At 43.8% G+C, this 26,290-nt stretch overlaps 1 protein-coding gene across 1 annotated transcript; it reads right to left on the reverse strand.

Annotated features, from left to right (window-relative positions):
* Positions 1-12,640: 12,640 nt before the first annotated feature.
* LOC310959665 (keratin, type I cytoskeletal 50 kDa-like) lies at positions 12,641-23,462 on the reverse strand. The gene is made up of 7 exons (XM_083931110.1): positions 22,956-23,462; positions 17,701-17,783; positions 17,454-17,610; positions 15,689-15,850; positions 15,095-15,220; positions 14,770-15,011; positions 12,641-12,936 (listed from the first exon to the last, which is right to left on the reverse strand). The coding sequence occupies exons 1-7, from the start codon at positions 23,400-23,402 to the stop codon at positions 12,693-12,695; spliced, it is 1,461 nt and encodes a 486-aa protein (XP_083787236.1). The 5' UTR covers positions 23,403-23,462; the 3' UTR covers positions 12,641-12,692.
* Between the last annotated feature and the right edge of the window lie 2,828 nt (positions 23,463-26,290).

Genomic DNA, 26,290 nt, shown 5'->3' on the forward strand with positions numbered 1-26,290 from the left:
GAACCGACTCAATCATCGCCCTGATGACATCAGCTCCTATCTCACACTTATCTCTCCAACCCCCCGGCCCCCTGGACCCCCCCGGCCCCCTGGACCCCCCCGGCCCCCTGGTCTCCCCCGGCCCCCTGGTCTCCCCCGGCCCCCTGGACCCCCCGGACCCCCCGGCCCCTGGTCTCCCCCGGCCCCCTGGACCCCCCCGGCCCCCTGGACCCCCCCGGCCCCTGGTCTCCCCCAGCCCCTGGAATCCTGAGGCGTGTTCAGACCTGCGCTGCCTCGGAGCCTGCGGGGCCACAAACACACACACACACACACACACACACACACACACACACACACACACACACACACACACACACACTCCCCCCGGCTCCTGTTTTTGTGTAAACACTGGAATCCTTTGTGCCAACGCTTCGCTCTGTTTGCTGTGAGGGTTCAGGAAACATGCGGAGACACGCGGGCGTCGCCTCTGGAGCTGCTCACATGTCACCTTTAGTGGTCTCAACTTAACAGTCTCCTTTATAGACTAAACTTAACCGTCTCCTTTAGTCGTCTAAACTTAACCGTCTCCTTTAGAGACTAAACTTAACCGTCTCCTTTAGAGACTAAACTTAACCGTCTCCTTTAGAGACTAAACTTAACCGTCTCCTTTAGTGACTAAACTTAACCGTCTCCTTTAGTGTCTAAACTTAACCGTCTCCTTTAGTGTCTAAACTTAACCGTCTCCTTTAGTGACTAAACTTAACCGTCTCCTTTAGAGACTAAACTTAACCGTCTCCTTTAGTGACTAAACTTAACCGTCTCCTTTAGTGTCTAAACTTAACCGTCTCCTTTAGTGACTAAACTTAACCGTCTCCTTTAGAGACTAAACTTAACCGTCTCCTTTAGTGACTAAACTTAACCGTCTCCTTTAGTGACTAAACTTAACCGTCTCCTTTAGTGACTAAACTTAACCGTCTCCTTTAGTGTCTAAACTTAACCGTCTCCTTTAGTGACTAAACTTAACCGTCTCCTTTAGAGACTAAACTTAACCGTCTCCTTTAGTGACTAAACTTAACCGTCTCCTTTAGAGACTAAACTTAACCGTCTCCTTTAGTCGTCTAAACTTAACCGTCTCCTTTAGTGACTAAACTTAACCGTCACCTTTAGAGACTAAACTTAACCGTCTCCTTTAGTGTCTAAACTTAACCGTCTCCTTTAGAGACTAAACTTAACCGTCTCCTTTAGAGACTAAACTTAACCGTCTCCTTTAGTGACTAAACTTAACCGTCACCTTTAGAGACTAAACTTAACCGTCTCCTTTAGAGACTAAACTTAACCGTCTCCTTTAGTGACTAAACTTAACCGTCTCCTTTAGTGACTAAACTTAACCGTCTCCTTTAGAGACTAAACTTAACCGTCTCCTTTAGTGACTAAACTTAACCGTCTCCTTTAGAGACTAAACTTAACCGTCTCCTTTAGAGACTAAACTTAACCGTCTCCTTTAGTGACTAAACTTAACCGTCTCCTTTAGTCGTCTAAACTTAACCGTCTCCTTTAGTGACTAAACTTAACCGTCACCTTTAGAGACTAAACTTAACCGTCTCCTTTAGAGACTAAACTTAACCGTCTCCTTTAGTGTCTAAACTTAACCGTCTCCTTTAGTGACTAAACTTAACCGTCTCCTTTAGAGACTAAACTTAACCGTCTCCTTTAGAGACTAAACTTAACCGTCTCCTTTAGTGTCTAAACTTAACCGTCTCCTTTAGTGACTAAACTTAACCGTCTCCTTTAGTGACTAAACTTAACCGTCTCCTTTAGTCGTCTAAACTTAACCGTCTCCTTTAGTGTCTAAACTTAACCGTCTCCTTTAGTGACTAAACTTAACCGTCTCCTTTAGTGACTAAACTTAACCGTCTCCTTTAGAGACTAAACTTAACCGTCTCCTTTAGTCGTCTAAACTTAACCGTCTCCTTTAGTGACTAAACTTAACCGTCACCTTTAGAGACTAAACTTAACCGTCTCCTTTAGTGTCTAAACTTAACCGTCTCCTTTAGTGACTAAACTTAACCGTCTCCTTTAGTGACTAAACTTAACCGTCTCCTTTAGAGACTAAACTTAACCGTCTCCTTTAGTGACTAAACTTAACCGTCTCCTTTAGAGACTAAACTTAACCGTCTCCTTTAGAGACTAAACTTAACCGTCTCCTTTAGTGTCTAAACTTAACCGTCTCCTTTAGTGACTAAACTTAACCGTCTCCTTTAGAGACTAAACTTAACCGTCTCCTTTAGTGACTAAACTTAACCGTCTCCTTTAGAGACTAAACTTAACCGTCTCCTTTAGTCGTCTAAACTTAACCGTCTCCTTTAGTGACTAAACTTAACCGTCACCTTTAGAGACTAAACTTAACCGTCTCCTTTAGTGTCTAAACTTAACCGTCTCCTTTAGTGACTAAACTTAACCGTCTCCTTTAGAGACTAAACTTAACCGTCTCCTTTAGAGACTAAACTTAACCGTCTCCTTTAGTGACTAAACTTAACCGTCTCCTTTAGAGACTAAACTTAACCGTCTCCTTTAGTGACTAAACTTAACCGTCACCTTTAGTGTCTAAACTTAACCGTCACCTTTAGTGACTAAACTTAACCGTCACCTTTAGTGTCTAAACTTAACCGTCTCCTTTAGTCGTCTAAACTTAACCGTCTCCTTTAGTGACTAAACTTAACCGTCTCCTTTAGAGACTAAACTTAACCGTCTCCTTTAGAGACTAAACTTAACCGTCTCCTTTAGAGACTAAACTTAACCGTCTCCTTTAGTGACTAAACTTAACCGTCTCCTTTAGAGACTAAACTTAACCGTCTCCTTTAGTGACTAAACTTAACCGTCTCCTTTAGAGACTAAACTTAACCGTCTCCTTTAGTGACTAAACTTAACCGTCTCCTTTAGAGACTAAACTTAACCGTCTCCTTTAGTGACTAAACTTAACCGTCTCCTTTAGAGACTAAACTTAACCGTCTCCTTTAGTGACTAAACTTAACCGTCTCCTTTAGTGACTAAACTTAACCGTCTCCTTTAGAGACTAAACTTAACCGTCTCCTTTAGTGACTAAACTTAACCGTCACCTTTAGTGACTAAACTTAACCGTCTCCTTTAGTCGTATAAACTTAACCGTCTCCTTTAGTGACTAAACTTAACCGTCTCCTTTAGTGACTAAACTTAACCGTCTCCTTTAGAGACTAAACTTAACCGTCTCCTTTAGTGACTAAACTTAACCGTCTCCTTTAGAGACTAAACTTAACCGTCTCCTTTAGTGACTAAACTTAACCGTCTCCTTTAGTGACTAAACTTAACCGTCTCCTTTAGAGACTAAACTTAACCGTCTCCTTTAGTGACTAAACTTAACCGTCACCTTTAGTGACTAAACTTAACCGTCTCCTTTAGTCGTATAAACTTAACCGTCTCCTTTAGTGACTAAACTTAACCGTCTCCTTTAGTGACTAAACTTAACCGTCTCCTTTAGAGACTAAACTTAACCGTCTCCTTTAGAGACTAAACTTAACCGTCTCCTTTAGTGACTAAACTTAACAGTCTCCTTTAGTGACTAAACTTAACCGTCTCCTTTAGAGACTAAACTTAACCGTCTCCTTTAGAGACTAAACTTAACCTTCTCCTTTAGTGACTAAACTTAACCGTCTCCTTTAGTGTCTAAACTTAACCGTCTCCTTTAGTGACTAAACTTAACCGTCTCCTTTAGAGACTAAACTTAACCGTCTCCTTTAGAGACTAAACTTAACCGTCTCCTTTAGTGACTAAACTTAACCGTCTCCTTTAGTGACTAAACTTAACCGTCTCCTTTAGTGACTAAACTTAACCGTCTCCTTTAGAGACTAAACTTAACCGTCTCCTTTAGTCGTATAAACTTAACCGTCTCCTTTAGTCGTCTAAACTTAACCGTCTCCTTTAGTGACTAAACTTAACCGTCTCCTTTAGTGACTAAACTTAACCGTCTCCTTTAGAGACTAAACTTAACCGTCTCCTTTAGTCGTATAAACTTAACCGTCTCCTTTAGTCGTCTAAACTTAACCGTCTCCTTTAGTCGTCTGTTTTCTGACTCCGCCCAGATAAACACACTGATCTGATTGGATGTCTGGGAGCCAATCACAGTGCTCCACATCATCTTAAGTGGACTGCAGAGCCACGCCCCCTTTTCAGCCAAGATGGCCGACGAGAGAAGCAGCAGGAGTGAGTGTGTTTGACGTTTAATCATGTTTTTAAGTCTCAGCGTTTCTGTTTCAACTAAAGGAGACGGTTAAGTTTAGACACTAAAGGAGACGGTTAAGTTTAGTCACTAAAGGTGACGGTTAAGTTTAGTCACTAAAGGTGACGGTTAAGTTTAGTCACTAAAGGTGACGGTTAAGTTTAGACACTAAAGGAGACGGTTAAGTTTAGTCACTAAAGGAGACGGTTAAGTTTAGTCACTAAAGGAGACGGTTAAGTTTAGTCACTAAAGGAGACGGTTAAGTTTAGACACTAAAGGAGACGGTTAAGTTTAGTCACTAAAGGAGACGGTTAAGTTTAGACACTAAAGGAGACGGTTAAGTTTAGACACTAAAGGAGACGGTTAAGTTTAGTCACTAAAGGAGACGGTTAAGTTTAGACACTAAAGGTGACGGTTAAGTTTAGTCACTAAAGGTGACGGTTAAGTTTAGTCACTAAAGGTGACGGTTAAGTTTAGTCACTAAAGGAGACGGTTAAGTTTAGACACTAAAGGAGACGGTTAAGTTTAGTCACTAAAGGAGACGGTTAAGTTTAGACACTAAAGGTGACGGTTAAGTTTAGTCACTAAAGGTGACGGTTAAGTTTAGTCACTAAAGGAGACGGTTAAGTTTAGTCTCTAAAGGAGACGGTTAAGTTTAGTCACTAAAGGAGACGGTTAAGTTTAGTCACTAAAGGAGACGGTTAAGTTTAGTCTCTAAAGGAGACGGTTAAGTTTAGTCTCTAAAGGAGACGGTTAAGTTGAGACGGTTAAGTTTAGACACTAAAGGAGACGGTTAAGTTTAGACACTAAAGGTGACGGTTAAGTTTAGTCACTAAAGGTGACGGTTAAGTTTAGTCACTAAAGGAGACGGTTAAGTTTAGTCTCTAAAGGAGACGGTTAAGTTTAGTCACTAAAGGAGACGGTTAAGTTTAGACACTAAAGGAGACGGTTAAGTTTATACGACTAAAGGAGACGGTTAAGTTTAGTCTCTAAAGGAGACGGTTAAGTTTAGTCACTAAAGGAGACGGTTAAGTTTAGTCACTAAAGGAGACGGTTAAGTTTAGTCTCTAAAGGTGACGGTTAAGTTTAGACACTAAAGGAGACGGTTAAGTTTATACGACTAAAGGAGACGGTTAAGTTTAGTCTCTAAAGGAGACGGTTAAGTTTAGTCACTAAAGGAGACGGTTAAGTTTAGTCACTAAAGGAGACGGTTAAGTTTAGTCTCTAAAGGAGACGGTTAAGTTTAGTCTCTAAAGGAGACGGTTAAGTTGAGATGGTTAAGTTTAGACTCTAAAGGAGACGGTTAAGTTTAGACACTAAAGGAGACGGTTAAGTTTAGTCACTAAAGGAGACGGTTAAGTTTAGACACAAAAGGTGACGGTTAAGTTTAGACACTAAAGGAGACGGTTAAGTTTATACGACTAAAAGAGACGGTTAAGTTTAGTCTCTAAAGGAGACGGTTAAGTTTAGTCACTAAAGGAGACGGTTAAGTTTAGTCACTAAAGGAGACGGTTAAGTTGAGACGGTTAAGTTTAGACTCTAAAGGAGACGGTTAAGTTTAGACACTAAAGGAGACGGTTAAGTTTAGTCACTAAAGGAGACGGTTAAGTTTAGACACTAAAGGTGACGGTTAAGTTTAGTCACTAAAGGTGACGGTTAAGTTTAGACACTAAAGGAGACGGTTAAGTTTATACGACTAAAGGAGACGGTTAAGTTTAGTCTCTAAAGGAGACGGTTAAGTTTAGTCACTAAAGGAGACGGTTAAGTTTAGTCTCTAAAGGAGACGGTTAAGTTTAGTCTCTAAAGGAGACGGTTAAGTTTAGACTATAAAGGAGACGGTTAAGTTTAGTCACTAAAGGAGACGGTTAAGTTTAGTCTCTAAAGGAGACGGTTAAGTTTAGTCTCTAAAGGAGACGGTTAAGTTTAGTCACTAAAGGAGACGGTTAAGTTTAGTCTCTAAAGGAGACGGTTAAGTTTAGACGACTAAAGGAGACGGTTAAGTTTAGACACTAAAGGAGACGGTTAAGTTTAGTCTCTAAAGGAGACGGTTAAGTTTAGTCTCTAAAGGAGACGGTTAAGTTTAGTCACTAAAGGAGACGGTTAAGTTTAGACTATAAAGGAGACGGTTAAGTTTAGTCACTAAAGGAGACGGTTAAGTTTAGTCTCTAAAGGAGACGGTTAAGTTTAGTCTCTAAAGGAGACGGTTAAGTTTAGTCACTAAAGGAGACGGTTAAGTTTAGACTATAAAGGAGACGGTTAAGTTTAGTCACTAAAGGAGACGGTTAAGTTTAGACTATAAAGGAGACGGTTAAGTTTAGTCACTAAAGGAGACGGTTAAGTTTAGTCTCTAAAGGAGACGGTTAAGTTTAGTCACTAAAGGAGACGGTTAAGTTTAGTCACTAAAGGAGACGGTTAAGTTTAGACACTAAAGGAGACGGTTAAGTTTAGTCTCTAAAGGAGACGGTTAAGTTTATTCACTAAAGGAGACGGTTAAGTTTAGACACTAAAGGAGACGGTTAAGTTTAGACACTAAAGGTGACGGTTAAGTTTAGTCTCTAAAGGAGACGGTTAAGTTTAGTCTCTAAAGGAGACGGTTAAGTTTAGTCACTAAAGGAGACGGTTAAGTTTAGTCTCTAAAGGAGACGGTTAAGTTTAGTCTCTAAAGGAGACGGTTAAGTTTAGACACTAAAGGAGACGGTTAAGTTTAGTCTCTAAAGGAGACGGTTAAGTTTAGTCTCTAAAGGAGACGGTTAAGTTTAGTCTCTAAAGCAGACGGTTAAGTTTAGTCACTAAAGGAGACGGTTAAGTTTAGACACTAAAGGAGACGGTTAAGTTTAGACACTAAAGGTGACGGTTAAGTTTAGTCTCTAAAGGAGACGGTTAAGTTTAGTCTCTAAAGGAGACGGTTAAGTTTAGTCACTAAAGGAGACGGTTAAGTTTAGTCACTAAAGGAGACGGTTAAGTTTAGTCACTAAAGGAGACGGTTAAGTTTAGTCTCTAAAGGAGACGGTTAAGTTTAGACACTAAAGGAGACGGTTAAGTTTAGACACTAAAGGAGACGGTTAAGTTTAGTCACTAAAGGAGACGGTTAAGTTTAGTCTCTAAAGGAGACGGTTAAGTTTAGACACTAAAGGAGACGGTTAAGTTTAGTCTCTAAAGGAGACGGTTAAGTTTAGTCTCTAAAGGAGACGGTTAAGTTTAGACCACTAAAGGAGACGGTTAAGTTTAGACCACTAAAGGAGACGGTTAAGTTTAGTCTCTAAAGGAGACGGTTAAGTTTAGTCTCTAAAGGAGACGGTTAAGTTTAGACACTAAAGGAGACGGTTAAGTTTAGTCACTAAAGGAGACGGTTAAGTTAACAGTTGGAGATGAACCTTTGCTCTTGATTTGATTCACTGATGAAAAACAAACATCTGAGGGTCAAAGGTTAAATTCTGGTCCTGGTTCAGTGTTTAGAGCAGCGCCTGGTGGCCATCAGAGGAACTGCAGCCTCAATCAATACAGACCACACAACAGACTCACCTCAGCAGACTGTTAGTGTGAGTGCTAAAGTGTCCTCTAGGAGACTAAACGTGTGTTAAAGTGTCCTCTAGGAGCATAAACGTGTGTTAAAGTGTACTCTAGGAGCATAAACGTGTGTTAGTGTCCTCTAGGAGCATAAACGTGTGTTAAAGTGTCCTCTAGGAGCATAAACGTGTGTTAAAGTGTCCTCTAGGAGCATAAACGTGTGTTAAAGTGTCCTCTAGGAGACTAAACGTGTGTTAAAGTGTCCTCTAGGAGCATAAACGTGTGTTAAAGTGTCCTCTAGGAGCATAAACGTGTGTTAGTGTCCTCTAGGAGCATAAACGTGTGTTAAAGTGTCCTCTAGGAGCATAAACGTGTGTTAAAGTGTCCTCTAGGAGACTAAACGTGTGTTAAAGTGTCCTCTAGGAGCATAAACGTGTGTTAAAGTGTCCTAGGAGCATAAACGTGTGTTAAAGTGTCCTCTAGGAGCATAAACGTGTGTTAAAGTGTTCTCTAGGAGCATAAACGTGTGTTAAAGTGTCCTCTAGGAGCATAAACGTGTGCTAAAGTGTCCTCTAGGAGCATAAACGTGTGTTAAAGTGTCCTCTAGGAGCATAAACGTGTGTTAAAGTGTCCTCTAGGAGCATAAACGTGTGTTAAAGTGTTCTCTAGGAGCATAAACGTGTGCTAAAGTGTCCTCTAGGAGCATAAACGTGTGCTAAAGTGTCCTCTAGGAGCATAAACGTGTGTTAAAGTGTCCTCTAGGAGCATAAACGTGTGTAAAAGTGTCGTCTAGGAGCGTAAACGTGTGTAAAAGTGTCCTCTAGGAGCGTAAACGTGTGTTAAAGTGTCCTCTAGGAGCATGAACGTGTGTTAAAGTGTCCTCTAGGAGCGTAAACGTGTGCTAAAGTGTCCTCTAGGAGCATAAACGTGTGTTAAAGTGTCCTCTAGTAGCATAAACATGTGATAAAGTGTCCTCTAGGAGCCTAAACATGTGTTAAAGTGTCCTCTAGGAGCATAAACGTGTGTTAAAGTGTCCTCTAGGAGCATAAACGTGTGTTAAAGTGTCCTCTAGGAGCATAAACGTGTGTTAAAGTGTTCTCTAGGAGCATAAACGTGTGCTAAAGTGTCCTCTAGGAGCATAAACGTGTGTTAAAGTGTTCTCTAGGAGCATAAACGTGTGCTAAAGTGTCCTCTAGGAGCATAAACGTGTGCTAAAGTGTCCTCTAGGAGCATAAACGTGTGCTAAAGTGTCCTCTAGGAGCATAAACCTGTGCTAAAGTGTCCTCTAGGAGCATAAACGTGTGTTAAAGTGTCCTCTAGGAGCATAAACGTGTGTAAAAGTGTCGTCTAGGAGCGTAAACGTGTGTAAAAGTGTCCTCTAGGAGCGTAAACGTGTGTTAAAGTGTCCTCTAGGAGCATGAACGTGTGTTAAAGTGTCCTCTAGGAGCGTAAACGTGTGCTAAAGTGTCCTCTAGGAGCATAAACGTGTGTTAAAGTGTCCTCTAGGAGCATAAACATGTGATAAAGTGTCCTCTAGGAGCCTAAACATGTGTTAAAGTGTCCTCTAGGAGCATAAACGTGTGTTAAAGTGTCCTCTAGGAGCATAAACGTGTGTTAAAGTGTTCTCTAGGAGCATAAACGTGTGCTAAAGTGTCCTCTAGGAGCATAAACGTGTGCTAAAGTGTCCTCTAGGAGCATAAACTTGTGCTAAAGTGTCCTCTAGGAGCATAAACGTGTGTTAAAGTGTCCTCTAGGAGCGTAAACGTGTGTTAAAGTGTCCTCTAGGAGAATAAACGTGTGCTAAAGTGTCCTCTAGGAGCATAAACGTGTGTTAAAGTGTCCTCTAGGAGCATAAACGTGTGTTAAAGTGTCCTCTAGGAGCATAAACGTGTGCTAAAGTGTCCTCTAGGAGCATAAACGTGTGTTAAAGTTTCCTCTAGGAGCATAAACGTGTGTTAAAGTGTAGGAGTATAAACGTGTGTTAAAGTGTCCTCTAGGAGCATAAACGTGTGCTAAAGTGTCCTCTAGGAGCATAAACGTGTGTTAAAGTGTCCTCTAGGAGCATAAACGTGTGCTAAAGTGTCCTCTAGGAGCATAAACGTGTGCTAAAGTGTCCTCTAGGAGACTAAACGTGTGCTAAAGTGTCCTCTAGGAGCATAAACGTGTGTTAAAGTGTCCTCTAGGAGCATAAACGTGTGCTAAAGTGTCCTCTAGGAGCCTAAACATGTGTTAAAGTGTCCTCTAGGAGCTTAAACGTGTGCTAAAGTGTCCTCTAGGAGCATAAACGTGTGTTAAAGTGTCCTCTAGGAGCATAAACATGTGCTAAAGTGTCCTCTAGGAGCATAAACGTGTGTTAAAGTGTCCTCTAGGAGCATAAACGTGTGCTAAAGTGTCCTCTAGGAGCATAAACGTGTGTTAAAGTGTCCTCTAGGATCATAAACGCGTGCTAAAGTGTCCTCTAGGAGCATAAACGTGTGCTAAAGTGTCCTCTAGGAGCATAAACGTGTGTTAAAGTGTCCTCTAGGAGCATAAACGTGTGTTAAAGTGTCCTCTAGGAGACTAAACGTGTGTTAAAGTGTCCTCTAGGAGACTAAACGTGTGCTAAAGTGTCCTCTAGGAGCATAAACGTGTGCTAAAGTGTCCTCTAGGAGCATAAACTCGTGTTAAAGTGTCCTCTAGGAGCATAAACGTGTGTTAAAGTGTCCTCTAGGAGCATAAACGTGTGTTAAAGTGTCCTCTAGGAGCTTAAACGTGTGCTAAAATGTCCTCTAGGAGCATAAACGTGTGTTAAAGTGTCCTCTAGGAGCATAAACGTGTGTTAAAGTGTCCTCTAGGAGCATAAACGTGTGCTAAAGTGTCCTCTAGGAGCATAAACGTGTGTTAAAGTGTCCTCTAGGAGCATAAACGTGTGCTAAAGTGTCCTCTAGGAGCATAAACGTGTGTTAAAGTGTCCTCTAGGAGACTAAACGTGTGTTAAAGTGTCCTCTAGGAGACTAAACGTGTGCTAAAGTGTCCTCTAGGAGCATAAACGTGTGCTAAAGTGTCCTCTAGGAGCATAAACTCGTGTTAAAGTGTCCTCTAGGAGCATAAACGTGTGTTAAAGTGTCCTCTAGGAGCATAAACGTGTGTAAAAGTGTCGTCTAGGAGCGTAAACGTGTGTAAAAGTGTCCTCTAGGAGCGTAAACGTGTGTTAAAGTGTCCTCTAGGAGCATGAACGTGTGTTAAAGTGTCCTCTAGGAGCGTAAACGTGTGCTAAAGTGTCCTCTAGGAGCATAAACGTGTGTTAAAGTGTCCTCTAGGAGCATAAACATGTGATAAAGTGTCCTCTAGGAGCCTAAACATGTGTTAAAGTGTCCTCTAGGAGCATAAACGTGTGTTAAAGTGTCCTCTAGGAGCATAAACGTGTGTTAAAGTGTTCTCTAGGAGCATAAACGTGTGCTAAAGTGTCCTCTAGGAGCATAAACGTGTGCTAAAGTGTCCTCTAGGAGCATAAACTTGTGCTAAAGTGTCCTCTAGGAGCATAAACGTGTGTTAAAGTGTCCTCTAGGAGCGTAAACGTGTGTTAAAGTGTCCTCTAGGAGAATAAACGTGTGCTAAAGTGTCCTCTAGGAGCATAAACGTGTGTTAAAGTGTCCTCTAGGAGCATAAACGTGTGTTAAAGTGTCCTCTAGGAGCATAAACGTGTGTCAAAGTGTCCTTTAGGAGCATAAACGTGTGCTAAAGTGTCCTCTAGGAGCATAAACGTGTGTTAAAGTTTCCTCTAGGAGCATAAACGTGTGTTAAAGTGTAGGAGTATAAACGTGTGTTAAAGTGTCCTCTAGGAGCATAAACGTGTGCTAAAGTGTCCTCTAGGAGCATAAACGTGTGTTAAAGTGTCCTCTAGGAGCATAAACGTGTGCTAAAGTGTCCTCTAGGAGCATAAACGTGTGCTAAAGTGTCCTCTAGGAGACTAAACGTGTGCTAAAGTGTCCTCTAGGAGCATAAACGTGTGTTAAAGTGTCCTCTAGGAGCATAAACGTGTGCTAAAGTGTCCTCTAGGAGCCTAAACATGTGTTAAAGTGTCCTCTAGGAGCTTAAACGTGTGTTAAAGTGTCCTCTAGGAGCATAAACATGTGCTAAAGTGTCCTCTAGGAGCATAAACGTGTGTTAAAGTGTCCTCTAGGAGCATAAACGTGTGCTAAAGTGTCCTCTAGGAGCATAAACGTGTGTTAAAGTGTCCTCTAGGATCATAAACGCGTGCTAAAGTGTCCTCTAGGAGCATAAACGTGTGCTAAAGTGTCCTCTAGGAGCATAAACGTGTGTTAAAGTGTCCTCTAGGAGCATAAACGTGTGTTAAAGTGTCCTCTAGGAGACTAAACGTGTGTTAAAGTGTCCTCTAGGAGACTAAACGTGTGCTAAAGTGTCCTCTAGGAGCATAAACGTGTGCTAAAGTGTCCTCTAGGAGCATAAACTCGTGTTAAAGTGTCCTCTAGGAGCATAAACGTGTGTTAAAGTGTCCTCTAGGAGCATAAACGTGTGTTAAAGTGTCCTCTAGGAGCTTAAACGTGTGCTAAAGTGTCCTCTAGGAGCATAAACGTGTGTTAAAGTGTCCTCTAGGAGCATAAACGTGTGTTAAAGTGTCCTCTAGGAGCATAAACGTGTGTTAAAGTGTCCTCTAGGAGCATAAACGTGTGCTAAAGTGTCCTCTAGGAGCATAAACGTGTGTTAAAGTGTCCTCTAGGAGCATAAACGTGTGCTAAAGTGTCCTCTAGGAGCATAAACGTGTGCTAAAGTGTCCTCTAGGAGCATAAACGTGTGTTAAAGTGTCCTCTAGGAGCATGAACGTGTGTTAAAGTGTCCTCTAGGAGCATGAACGTGTGTTAAACGTGTGTTTAGTGTAAACAGACGACACAACAGACGGGCTTTTATTGTGAAGGGCCTCAGCAGACTTTTATTTGCGTGCTTCTCTCCGCGCTCAGGTCTCGATGGTCTCTGTGGAGGAGCTCACCACCTTCCCGTCCACCACCTCCTCCACGATGGTGATCACTTTGGTCTTGGAGGTGCTGACGCTGGCCGAGCCGGCGCCGGAGCCCGAGCCGGAGCCCGAGCCGGAGCCAGAACCGGAACCAGAACCCGATCCAGATCCAGAACCCGATCCAGAACCGGAGCTGGAGGTCATGCTCATGGAGCTGGAGCTGGAGGTGAAGCCGGAGCCGAAGCTGCGACAGAGACGGTGCGTTTGATTAAAACTGCGTTTCAGGGGAAATAGAAAGTTCTGGTGTTTCCCCGGGTTCACGAAGGTCCGGTCACTGGACTGGCTTCTGAACCTCCTGTCCCCGGACCCTGGACCCGTTTGAGTCCAGGGTCCTGGGACAGTAGACCTGCGTCAGAACAAACCCGGTCCAGGTCTTTTGCTCCGAATTGAAGTACTGAGATAGTTCTGGTCCTGGTTCAGTGTTTAGAGCAGCGCCTGGTGGCCGTCAGAGGAACTGCAGCCTCACATTAAAACAGACGACACAACAGAGGGACTTTTATTTTGAAAGGGTTACACAGACTGTTAGTTTGAGTGTTAGTGTCCTCTAGGAGACTAAACGTGTGTTAAAGTGTCCTCTAGGAGCATAAACGTGTGCTAAAGTGTCCTCTAGGAGCATAAACGTGTGCTAAAGTGTCCTCTAGGAGCATAAACGTGTGCTAAAGTGTCCTCTAGGAGCATAAACGTGTGTTAAAGTGTCCTCTAGGAGCATAAACGTGTGCTAAAGTGTCCTCTAGGAGCATAAACGTGTGCTAAAGTGTCCTCTAGGAGCATAAACGTGTGTTAAAGTGTCCTCTAGGAGCATAAACGTGTGCTAAAGTGTCCTCTAGGAGCATAAACGTGTGTTAAAGTGTCCTCTAGGAGCATAAACGTGTGCTAAAGTGTCCTCTAGGAGCATAAACGTGTGTTAAAGTGTCCTCTAGGAGCATAAACGTGTGCTAAAGTGTCCTCTAGGAGCATAAACGCGTGTTAAAGTGAACTCTAGGAGCATAAACATGTGTTAAAGTGTCCTCTAGGAGCATAAACGTGTGCTAAAGTGTCCTCTAGGAGCATAAACGTGTGTTAAAGTGTCCTCTAGGAGCATAAACGTGTGCTAAAGTGTCCTCTAGGAGCATAAACGTGTGTTAAAGTGTCCTCTAGGAGACTAAACGTGTGTTAAAGTGTTCTCTAGGAGCATAAACGTGTGTTAAAGTGTCCTCTAGGAGCATAAACGTGTGTTAAAGTGTCCTCTAGGAGCATAAACGTGTGTTAAAGTGTCCTCTAGGAGCATAAACGTGTGTTAAAGTGTCCTCTAGGAGCATAAACGTGTGTTAAAGTGTCCTCTAGGAGCATAAACGTGTGTTAAAGTGTCCTCTAGGAGCATAAACGTGTGCTAAAGTGTCCTCTAGGAGCATAAACGTGTGTTAAAGTGTCCTCTAGGAGCATAAACGTGTGCTAAAGTGTCCTCTAGGAGCATAAACGTGTGCTAAAGTGTCCTCTAGGAGCATAAACGTGTGTTAAAGTGTCCTCTAGGAGACTAAACGTGTGTTAAAGTGTCCTCTAGGAGCATAAACGTGTGTTAAAGTGTCCTCTAGGAGCCTAAACGTGTGTTAAAGTGTCCTCTAGGAGCATAAACGTGTGCTAAAGTGTCCTCTAGGAGCATAAACGTGTGCTAAAGTGTCCTCTAGGAGCATAAACATGTGCTAAAGTGTCCTCTAGGAGCATAAACGTGTGTTAAAGTGTCCTCTAGGAGCATAAACTTGTGTTAAAGTGTCCTCTAGGAGCATAAACGTGTGCTAAAGTGTCCTCTAGGAGCCTAAACGTGTATAAATCAGTGTCGTCTGCATACGGTGAGACATCTTTAAATCTGAAGGGGCCCGAGGACGGAGCCGTGGGGAACGCCACATCAGATTTGCACTGATACGACAAAGTAGTTCCCCGTCCTTCAAACAGGGTTCGAACCGGTGTAGGGGAGGCAGTGGGTCAGTCTTTAAAACACGCTGCTTCTTTACGACGTTATCTTAATAAAGGAGTTTCTCACCCGCTGCTGCCGCCGCCGCCGCCGGCGCCCTCTCCGTCCAGCAGCCTCCTGTACTCTGCGATCTCCATCTCCAGCCGGGTCTTGATGTCCAGCAGCATCTGGTAGTCCTGCGACTGCCGCTCCATGTCCCCGTTCAGCTGCACCAGCTGCTCCTCCAGACCCGTCACCTGCATCTGGTACCCGCTCAGCTTCATGCCGTAGCGGTTCTGCGTCTCGGCGAGCGTCGACTCCAGCGAGGATTTCTGCAGGAGAGAGAGGAGGCTGTGTGTTCGAGTTCGTCCGACACGTGGACGTTAAAGCGGCGCGGAGAGGCGGCGGCACTCACCATGCTGAGCTGCGACTGCAGCTCGATCTCCAGACCCTGCAGCGTGCGCTTCAGCTCCGTCAGCTCCGTCCTGGACGTGTTGACGGTTTCTGTGTTTGCGGAGACTTCCTGGGTCAGCGCCTCGGTCTGCGGAGGAGACACAGAGACACTCAAGGTTATGACATCATAACACGTCTGCAGGGCCCCCCTGTCTTTGACCTCTCGCTCTGTAGACGCCGACACCCGTTCAGGAGAGTTCTCTGGGGACCGGGCGACGCCGTACTTTCTGTTAGAACCGTGTCTGCTGACCTTCCTACAGCACATCCTCCTATCATCATCATCATCATCGGCTCCAGGACGCCACGGCACCCGTTCCTCCCCCGTCCACGCGACCACGGCGGCGTCTAAAGCAGGGGTCTCAAACTGATCCAGGAGCTGTGGCACGCCAGAACACACCTGATCCGACTAACCCACCTGTGTGAGGGCGACTCAGCTGCTTGAATAAGTCGAGTCAGGTGCGTTCTGGCTCGGCTGGATGAAAACCTGCAGCCTCAGCTCCCGGGTCAGTTCTAGACCCCCTGTCTGAACCCGTCCCCCCCCCCCCCCCGTCCTCACCTTGGCCTGGAACCACGCCTCCAGCTCTTTGCGGCTCTTGGCGGCGATGGCCTCGTAGTGCTGCCGGACGTCATCGATGACCTTGGTGAGGTCCTGCTGCGCGGGGGCGTCCACCTCCACGTTCACCTGGCCGCTCATCTGAGTCCGCATCCCCAGCAGCTCCTGAGGAGGACAGGGATGCAAAACCATGAGAGGGTCCAGAGGAAGCCGCCCCGAGGACCCGGGACAGGACCCCGGGACAGGACCCCGGGACAGGACCCCGGGACAGGACCCCGGGACCGGACCCCAGGACAGGACCCCGGGACCGGACCCCGGGACAGGACCCCGGGACAGGACCCCGGGACCGGACCCCGGGACAGGACCCCGGGACCGGACCCCAGGACCGGACCCTGGGACAGGACCCCAGGACAGGACCCCGGGTCGTTACTGAGCTGCGGTCATACAAGAGAGACGCTGCAAAGTGTCTAAAAAAGATGCAAAACCACCACAAAAAGATGCAAAACCACCTCGAAAAGATGCAAAACCACCACAAAAAGATGCAAAATGACTAAAAATAGATGCAAAACCACCTCAAAAAGATGCAAAACCACCACAAAAAGATGCAAAACCACCACAAAAAGATGCAAAACCACCACAAAAAGATGCAAAATGACTAAAAATAGATGCAAAACCAGCACAAAAAGATGCAAAACCACCTCAAAAAGATGCAAAACCACCACAAAAAGATGCAAAATGACTAAAAATAGATGCAAAACCACCTCAAAAAGATGCAAAACCAGCACAAAAAGATGCAAAACCAGCACAAAAAGATGCAAAACGACTAAAAATAGATGCAAAACCACCTCAAAAAGATGCAAAACCACCACAAAAAGATGAAAAACCACCACAAAAAGATGCAAAACCAGCACAAAAAGATGAAAAACCACCACAAAAAGATGCAAAACCACCACAAAAAGATGCAAAACCACCTCAAAAAGATGCAAAACCACCACAAAAAGATGAAAAACCACCACAAAAAGATGCAAAACCAGCACAAAAAGATGAAAAACCACCACAAAAAGATGCAAAACCACCACAAAAAGATGCAAAACCACCTCAAAAAGATGCAAAACCACCACAAAAAGATGAAAAACCACCACAAAAAGATGCAAAACCAGCACAAAAAGATGCAAAACCAGCACAAAAAGATGCAAAACCAGCACAAAAAGATGCAAAACCACCTCAAAAAGATGCAAAACCACCACAAAAAGATGCAAAACCAGCACAAAAAGATGCAAAATGACTAAAAATAGATGCAAAACCACCTCAAAAAGATGCAAAACCACCACAAAAAGATGCAAAATGACTAAAAATAGATGCAAAACCACCACAAAAAGATGCAAAATGACTAAAAATAGATGCAAAACCAGCACAAAAAGATGCAAAACCACCACAAAAAGATGCAAAATGACTAAAAATAGATGCAAAACCACCACAAAAAGATGCAAAATGACTGAAAACAGATGCAAAACCAGCACAAAAAGATGCAAAATGACTAAAAATAGATGCAAAACCAGCACAAAAAGATGCAAAATGACTAAAAATAGATGCAGAACCAGCACAAAAAGATGCAAAATGACTAAAAATAGATGCAAAACCACCTCAAAAAGATGCAAAACCACCTCAAAAAGATGCAAAATGACTGAAAACAGATGCAGAACCAGCACAGAGAGACAGAACCCCCCCGGGGGGGGGGGCGGTCTGCCTCAGGACCCGGTCCACTCACCTCCTCGTGGTTCTTCTTGAGGAAGATGAGCTCCTCCTTCAGACCCTCGATCTGCATCTCCAGGTCGCTGCGGCTCATGGTCAGCTCGTCCAGGACCCTCCTCAGCCCGGCGATGTCCGCCTCCACCGACTGACGCATGGCCAGCTCGTTCTCGTACCTGCGGGACCACACAGAGGTTCTGAGTCCGCCCCAAAGACCCCAGAACTCGGACCTTTAAGTGCTCGCGGTTCCTCCCGTTCTCACTCACTTGAGCCTGAAGTCGTCGGCGGCCAGCTTGGCGTTGTCGATGGCGAGGTAGATGCTGCCGTTGATGCACGTGGCCTCGTGGATCTGAGGTGGAGCAGAGAACAGAACGCTGTGAACGCGCTCCTGCAGCTTTAGTCCTGTCACGGTCACATTTTGCATCCCTCACCGTGTTAGAACACTTAAACATAAGAGTCGACTCGTTTGGTTTCTCTTTGCGTCTGTTTCTACTCTGTGCGTCTTTGTCGTCACGTTGGGTCGATTGTTGTTGTTGTTTTTTGTCTTGTTGCTCTGTTTTGAGTCTTTTAGCGTCTCTTTATGTTCGTTTTGCATCCTTTTCTCTTCATTTTGCATCCTTTTCTTGTCCCTTTGTAGGAACTTTAGCCTCTTTTACTCTAGGAACTTTTTGTATCTGTTTTTGTTGTGCTTGTTTTGTGTCTCGTTGTCTGTTGTTGATCTGTTTTCAGTCTTTTAGCGTCTCTTTGTGCTTGTTTTGCATCCTTTTCTTCTGATTTTGCATCCTGTTCTTGTCCCTTTGTAGGAACTTCAGCCTCTTTTACTTTAGCAAACTCTTTGTATTTGTCTTTGTTGTTTGTTGTCTGTTTGTTGTTGATCTTTTCTGTCTGTTTTCTGTCTTTTTTGAGTCATTTAGCGTCTCTCTGTGCTGGTTTTGCATCCTTTTCTTGTCATTTTGCATCCTTTTGTAGCAGCTCTGCATCTGTTTCTACTCTGTGTGCGTCTTTGTCGTCACGTTGGGTCGTTTGTTGTTGTTTTCTTGTCTTGTTGATCTAATTTGAGTCATTTAGCATCTCTTTGTGCTCGTTTTGCATCCCTTTCTTGTCCCTTTGTAGGAACCTGAGCCTCTTTAACTTTAGGAACTTTTTGTGTCTGTTTTTGTTGTGCTTGTTTTGTGTCTCGTTGTCTGTTGTTGATCTGTTTTCAGTCATTTAGCGTCTTTTTGTGCTTGTTTTGCATCCTTTTCTTGTCGTTTTGCATCCCTTTCTTGTCCCTTTGTAGGAACTTCAGCCTCTTTTACTTCAGCAAACTCTTTGTATTTGTCTCGTTGTTTGTTGTCGATCTTTTTCTGTCTATTTTTAGTAATTTAGTGTCTCTTTGTGCTCGTTTTGCATCCTTTTCTTGTCATTTTGCATCCTTTTCTTGTCATTTTGCATCCCTTTTGTAGCAGCTCTGCATCTGTTTCTACTCTGTGTGTCTTTGTCGTCACGTTGGGTCGTTTGTTGTTGTTTTCTTGTCTTGTTGATCTTTTTTGAGTCATTTAGCGTCTCTTTGTGCTCGTTTTGCATCCTTTTCTCTTCATTTTGCATCCCTTTCTTGTCCCTTTGTAGGAACTTCAGCCTCTTTTACTTCAGCAAACTCTTTGTATTTGTCTTTGTTGTCTGTTGTTGATCTTTTCTGTCTGTTTTCAGTCTTTTTTGAGTCTTTTAGCGTCTTTGTGCTTGTTTTGCATCCTTTTCTTGTCATTTTGCATCCTTTTCTTGTCATTTTGCATCCCTTTCTTGTCCCTTTGTAGGAACTTTAGCCTCTTTTACTCTAGGAACTTTTTGTGTCTGTTTTTGTTGTGCTTGTTTTGTGTCTCGTTGTCTGTTGTTGATCTGTTTTCAGTCATTTAGCGTCTCTTTGTGCTTGTTTTGCATCCTTTTCTTGTCATTTCACATCGTTTTCTTGTCATTTTGCATCCCTTTGTAGGAACTCTAGCTCTCCTCTTCTTTGTGAACATTTGTTTTGTTTAGTCTTTAATGAATGTGTCTCTGTTTTTTTTGTGTCTCGTTGTCTGTTGTTGATCTTTTCTGTCTGTTTTTTTGTCTGTTTTCAGTCATTTACCGTCTCTTTGTGCTCATTTTGCATCCTTTTCTTGTCCCTTTGTAGGAACTTTAACTCTCCTTTGTTTCGTTTATAGTCTTTACTGAATGTGTATCTGTTTTTGTTGTGTCTCGTTGTTTGTTGTCTATATGTTTTCGATCTTTTTCTGTCTGTTCTCAGTCTTTTACCGTCTCTCTGTGCTCATTTTGCATCCCTTTCTTGTCCCTTTGCAGGAACTTTAGCCTCTTTTACTTTAGCAAACTTTTTGCATCTGTCTTTGTTGTTTGTTGTCTGTTTGTTGTTGATCTTTTCTGTCTGTTTTCTGTCTTTTTTGAGTCTTTTAGCGTCTTTGTGCTTGTTTTGCATCCTTTTCTCTTCATTTTGCATCCCTTTCTTGTCCCTTTGTAGGAACCTGAGCCTCTTTTACTTTAGGAACTTTTTGTGTCTGTTTTTGTTGTGCTTGTTTTGTGTCTCGTTGTCTGTTGTTGATCTGTTTTCAGTCATTTAGCGTCTTTTTGTGCTTGTTTTGCATCCCTTTCTTGTCCCTTTGTAGGAACCTGAGCCTCTTTTACTTTAGCAAACTTTTTGCATCTGTCTTTGTTGTTTGTTGTTGATCTTTTCTGTCTGTTTTCTGTCTTTTTTGAGTCATTTAGCATCTCTTTGTGCTCGTTTTGCATCCTTTTCTTCTGATTTTGCATCCCTTTCTTGTCCCTTTGTAGGAACTTTAGCCTCTTTTACTTTAGGAACTTTTTGTATCTGTCTTGTTGTGCTTGTTTTGTGTCTCGTTGTCTGTTGTTGATCTTTTTCTATCTGTTTAGCGTCTCTTTGTGCTTGTTTTGCATCCCTTTCTTGTCCCTTTGTAGGAACTTTAACTCTCCTTTGTTTCGTTTATAGTCTTTAATGAATGTGTCTCTGTTTTTGTTGTGTCTCGTTGTTTGTTGTTGATCTATTTTTAGTAATTTAGTGTCTCTTTGTGCTGGTTTTTCATCGTTTTCTTGTCATTTTGCATCCTTTTGTAGCAGCTCTGCATCTGTTTCTACTCTGTGTGTCTTTGTCGTCACGTTGGGTCGTTTGTTGTTGTTTTCTTGTCTTGTTGATCTTTTTTGAGTCATTCAGCATCTCTTTGTGCTTGTTTTGCATCCTTTTCTTCTGATTTTGCATCCCTTTCTTGTCCCTTTGTAGGAACTTCAGCCTCTTTTACTTTAGGAACTGTTTGTATCTGTCTTGTTGTGCTTGTTTTGTGTCTCGTTGTCTGTTGTTGATCTTTTTCTATCTGTTTAGCGTCTCTTTGTGCTTGTTTTGCATCCTTTTCTTGTCCTTATGTAGGAACTTTAACTCTCCTTTGTTTCGTTTATAGTCTTTAATGAATGTGTATCTGTTTTTGTTGTGTCTCGTTGTTTGTTGTTGATCTAATTTCAGTCATTTAGCATCTCTCTGTGCTTGTTTTGCATCCTTTTCTTGTCATTTTGCTCCCTTTTCTTGTCCCTTTGTAGGAACTTCAGCCTCTTTTACTTTAGCAAACTTTTTGTATTTGTCTTTGTTGTCTGTTGTTGATCTTTTCTGTCTGTTTTCAGTCTTTTTTGAGTCTTTTAGCGTATTTGTGCTTGTTTTGCATCCTTTTCTTGTCATTTCACATCGTTTTCTTGTCATTTTGCATCCTTTTGTAGGAACTCTAGTTCTCCTCTTCTTTGTGAACATTTGTTTTGTTTAGTCTTTAATGAATGTGTCTCTGTTTTTTTTGTGTCTCGTTGTCTGTTGTTGATCTTTTCTGTCTGTTTTTTTGTCTGTTTTTAGTCTTTTAGCGTCTCTTTGTGCTTGTTTTGCATCCCTTTCTTGTCCCTTTGTAGGAACTTTTGCTCTCCTTTGTTTCGTTTAGTCTTTACTGAATGTGTCTCGTTATTTGTTGTCGATCTTTTTCAGTCTAGTTTGAGTCATTTAGCGTCTCTTTGTGCTCGTTTTGCATCCTTTTCTTGTCATTTTGCATCCTTTTCTTGTCATTTTGCATCCTTTTCTTGTCATTTTGCATCCTTTTCTTGTCATTTTGCATCCCTTTGTAGCAGCTCTGCATCTGTTTCTACTCTCTGTGCGTCTTTGTCGTCACGTTGGGTCGTTTGTTGTTGTTTTCTTGTCTTGTTGCTCTGTTTTGAGTCTTTTAGCGTCTCTTTGTGCTCATTTTGCATCCTTTTCTTCTGATTTTGCATCCCTTTCTTGTCCCTTTGTAGGAACCTGAGCCTCTTTTACTCTAGGAACTTTTTGTATCTGTCTTGTTGTGCTTGTTTTGTGTCTCGTTGTCTGTTGTTGATCTGTTTTCAGTCATTTAGCGTCTTTTTGTGCTTGTTTTGCATCCTTTTCTTGTCTTTTCACATCGTTTTCTTGTCATTTTGCATCCTTTTGTAGGAACTCTAGCTCTCCTCTTCTTTGTGAACATTTGTTTTGTTTAGTCTTTAATGAATGTGTCTCTGTTTTTTTTGTGTCTCGTTGTCTGTTGTTGATCTTTTCTGTCTGTTTTTTTGTCTGTTTTTAGTCTTTTAGCGTCTCTTTGTGCTTGTTTTGCATCCCTTTCTTGTCCCTTTGTAGGAACTTTTGCTCTCCTTTGTTTCGTTTAGTCTTTACTGAATGTGTCTCGTTGTTTGTTGTCGATCTTTTTCAGTCTAGTTTGAGTCATTTAGCGTCTCTCTGTGCTCGTTTTGCATCGTTTTCTTGTCATTTTGCATCCTTTTGTAGCAGCTCTGCATCTGTTTCTACTCTCTGTGCGTCTTTGTCGTCACGTTGGGTCGATTGTTGTGTTTTTCTTGTCTTGTTGCTCTAATTTGAGTCATTCAGCGTCTCTTTGTGCTCGTTTTGCATCCTTTTCTTCTGATTTTGCATCCCTTTCTTGTCCCTTTGTAGGAACCTGAGCCTCTTTTACTCTAGGAACTTTTTGTATCTGTCTTGTTGTGCTTGTTTTGTGTCTCGTTGTCTGTTGTTGATCTGTTTTCAGTCATTTACCGTCTCTTTGTGCTTGTTTTGCATCCTGTTATTGTCATTTCACATCGTTTTCTTGTCATTTTGCATCCTTTTGTAGGAACTCTAGCTTTCCTTTGTTTCGTTTGTAGTCTTTACTGAATGTGTCTCTGTTTTTTTTCTGTCTCAATGTCTGTTGTCTGTATGTTGTGTATCTTTCTGTGTCTGTTCTCAGTAATTTAGCGTCTTTTCTCGTCCCTTTGTAGGAACTTTAGCCTCTTTTACTTCAGCAAACTTTTTGTATTTGTCTTTGTTGTCTGTTGTTGATCTTTCCCGTCTGTTTACCGTCTCTCTGTGTTTGTTTTTGTTCTGTCTCTTTCTGCCCTCAACCCCAAACACCAACCAATCACATCAGCTCCTCGTCGTGACGCCGGCCGTCGCACGGACGTCGTGAATGTGCTCTGTGTGTCGTGAGGCAGGAAACAAAGGGCCTACCTTCCCCTGCAGGTCTGCGATGGTGGCGTAGTAGGCGCTGTAGTCCCGGGACGACGGCGACGTCTTGGCCTCCAGGAACTGCCGGATCTTCAGCTCCAGCTCGGCGTTGGCCTCCTCCAGCTTGCGGACCTTCTCCAGGTAGATGGCGAGGCGGTCGTTCAGGTTCTGCATGGTTCCCTTCTCGTTGGAGGAGATGTCAAAGCTGCCGCCACCGTCACCGCCGCCAGCGCCGCCGCCGAAACTGAAGCCACCACCTCCTCCACCTCCACCACCACCTAAGCTGAAGCCGTAGCCACCACCACCACTGCCGCCGCCGCCGCCGCCGCTGGCTCCGTACATCATGGAGGAGCTACTGGAGGAGATTTTGACACCGCCTCCTCCGGCACCACCGTACATGGAGCCGGCGCCACGCCTGACGCTTCCACCGCCGTACATCGTGCCGAGCATTTTGTGTTGTCGTGAGGGCGAAGTCGGACGTCTGTCTGCTTCAGCTGGAGAGACGAGAGTGAAGAGAGAGAGAGAGGAGGATTTTTTATACTGTTCGATGAGTCTGAGAGGAGGAGGAGGAGGAGGAGGAGGAGGAGGAGGAGGAGGATGGCGAGCTCCTGCCAACTCTGGGAGGAGACACCTGTCCTCGTTTCACTCGGAGGGTTAATGGGCTCTGGGTGTGTCTGAGGAATGCACCCATCACCTGCACCTTCACCTGCTCGGGTTCACAGCAGCAGCAGCATCAGCACGCCACCGCGGTCGACCCAGAGCTGCAGGACGAGTTCAGGCAGAGGCGACCTTTAGAGTGCACAACGCGAACCCTTCATCAGAACGGCGTGTGCCTGTGATTACGGCGGTGACGGGGCGGCGTTGGGTAACTCTTGGCAGCAGGAGTCGCACCGGCTCACACCCTGAACCGCTCGTTTGATCAGGACGCGTCTCTGTCAGCGGCCTGATCCTCGGCAAACACAGCTGATCCTCAACGATCCATCACACCTGAAGGGTCTGTGCAGGAAAATCATTTAGCAGAAAATGATCACTACAGGGTCCTCTAGGAGCCTAAACGTGTGCTAAAGTGTCCTCTAGGAGCATAAACGTGTGTTAAAGTGTCCTCTAGGAGCATAAATGTGTGCTAAAGTGTCCTCTAGGAGCATAAACGTGTGTTAAAGTGTCCTCTAGGAGCATAAACATGTGTTAAAGTGTCCTCTAGGAGCATAAACGTGTGTTAAAGTGTCCTCTAGGAGCCTAAACGTGTGCTAAAGTGTCCTCTAGGAGCATAAACGTGTGTTAAAGTGTCCTCTAGGAGCATAAATGTGTGTTTAAGTGTCCTCTAGGAGTCTAAACGTGTGTTAAAGTGTCCTCTAGGAGCCTAAACGTGTGTTAAAGTGTCCTCTAGGAGCATAAATGTGTGTTTAAGTGTCCTCTAGGAGTCTAAACATGTGTTAAAGTGTCCTCTAGGAGCATAAACGTGTGTTAAAGTGTCCTCTAGGAGCCTAAACGTGTGCTAAAGTGTCCTCTAGGAGCCTAAACGTGTGTTAAAGTGTCCTCTAGGAGCATAAACGTGTGTTTAAGTGTCCTCTAGGAGTCTAAACGTGTGTTAAAGTGTCCTCTAGGAGCCTAAACGTGTGTTAAAGTGTCCTCTAGGAGTATAAACGTGTGTTAAAGTGTCCTCTAGGAGCATAAACGTGTGTTAAAGTGTCCTCTAGGAGCATAAACGTGTGTTAAAGTGTCCTCTAGGAGCATAAACGTGTGTTAAAGTGTCCTCTAGGAGCATAAACGTGTGTTAAAGTGTCCTCTAGGAGCATAAACGTGTGTTAAAGTGTCCTCTAGGAGCATAAACGTGTGCTAAAGTGTCCTCTAGGAGCATAAACGTGTGTTAAAGTGTCCTCTAGGAGCATAAACATGTGTTAAAGTGTCCTCTAGGAGCATAAACGTGTGTTAAAGTGTCCTCTAGGAGCCTAAACGTGTGCTAAAGTGTCCTCTAGGAGCATAAACGTGTGTTAAAGTGTCCTCTAGGAGCATAAATGTGTGTTTAAGTGTCCTCTAGGAGTCTAAACGTGTGTTAAAGTGTCCTCTAGGAGCCTAAACGTGTGTTAAAGTGTCCTCTAGGAGCATAAATGTGTGTTTAAGTGTCCTCTAGGAGTCTAAACATGTGTTAAAGTGTAGGAGCATAAACGTGTGTTAAAGTGTCCTCTAGGAGCCTAAACGTGTGCTAAAGTGTCCTCTAGGAGCCTAAACGTGTGTTAAAGTGTCCTCTAGGAGCATAAACGTGTGTTTAAGTGTCCTCTAGGAGTCTAAACGTGTGTTAAAGTGTCCTCTAGGAGCCTAAACGTGTGTTAAAGTGTCCTCTAGGAGTATAAACGTGTGTTAAAGTGTCCTCTAGGAGCATAAACGTGTGTTAAAGTGTCCTCTAGGAGCATAAACGTGTGTTAAAGTGTCCTCTAGGAGCATAAACGTGTGCTAAAGTGTCCTCTAGGAGCATAAACGTGTGTTAAAGTGTCCTCTAGGAGCATAAACATGTGTTAAAGTGTCCTCTAGGAGCATAAACAAACAAACAAACAAACAAACAAACAAACTGGACGGTCCGACAACTAAATGAGGATCAAAGTGAGACGATTGTTTTTGGTTTAAAGTCGCATCAAACCAGGAACAACATCGTCCTGAGTTCAGGGCGCTGGATCAGGTCTCAGGGGCAGCAGCTCCAGCCTCTGATCCTGGATCAGGTCTCAGGGGCAGCAGCTCCAGCCTCTGGTCCTGGATCAGGTCTCAGGGGCAGCAGCTCCAGCCTCTGATCCTGGATCAGGTCTCAGGGGCAGCAGCTCCAGCCTCTGATCCTGGATCAGGTCTCGGGAGCAGCAGCTCCAGCAGGGGACCCCAAACTTCCCTTTCCCGGGCCACATTAACCAGCTCTAACTGGGGGATCCTGAGGCGTTCCCAGGCCAGTGTGGAGATCTAATCTCTCCACCTGGTCCTGGGTCTTCCCCGAGGCCTCCTCCCAGCTGGACGTGCCTGGAACACCTCCCTAGGGAGGCGCCCAGGGTTCATCCTTACCAGATGATCCTGAACCACCTCAACTGGCTCCTTTCAACGCAAAGGAGCAGCGGCTCTACTCCGAGTTCCTCACGGATGCTGAACTTCTCCCCCTCTCTCTAAGGGAGACTCCAGACCCCCTCCTGAGGAAACACACTTCACACGCTTGTACCTGGACCTGGTTCTTTGGGTCCTGACCTGGACCTGGTTCTTTGGGTCCTGACCTGGACCTGGTTCTTTGGGTCCTGACCTGGACCTGGTTCTTTGGGTCCTGACCTGGACCTGGTTCTTTGGGTCCTGACCTGGACCTGGTTCTT

The sequence above is a fragment of the Echiichthys vipera genome, assembly GCF_963691815.1.
Source record: "Echiichthys vipera genome assembly, chromosome: 17".
NCBI lineage: Eukaryota > Metazoa > Chordata > Actinopteri > Perciformes > Trachinidae > Echiichthys > Echiichthys vipera.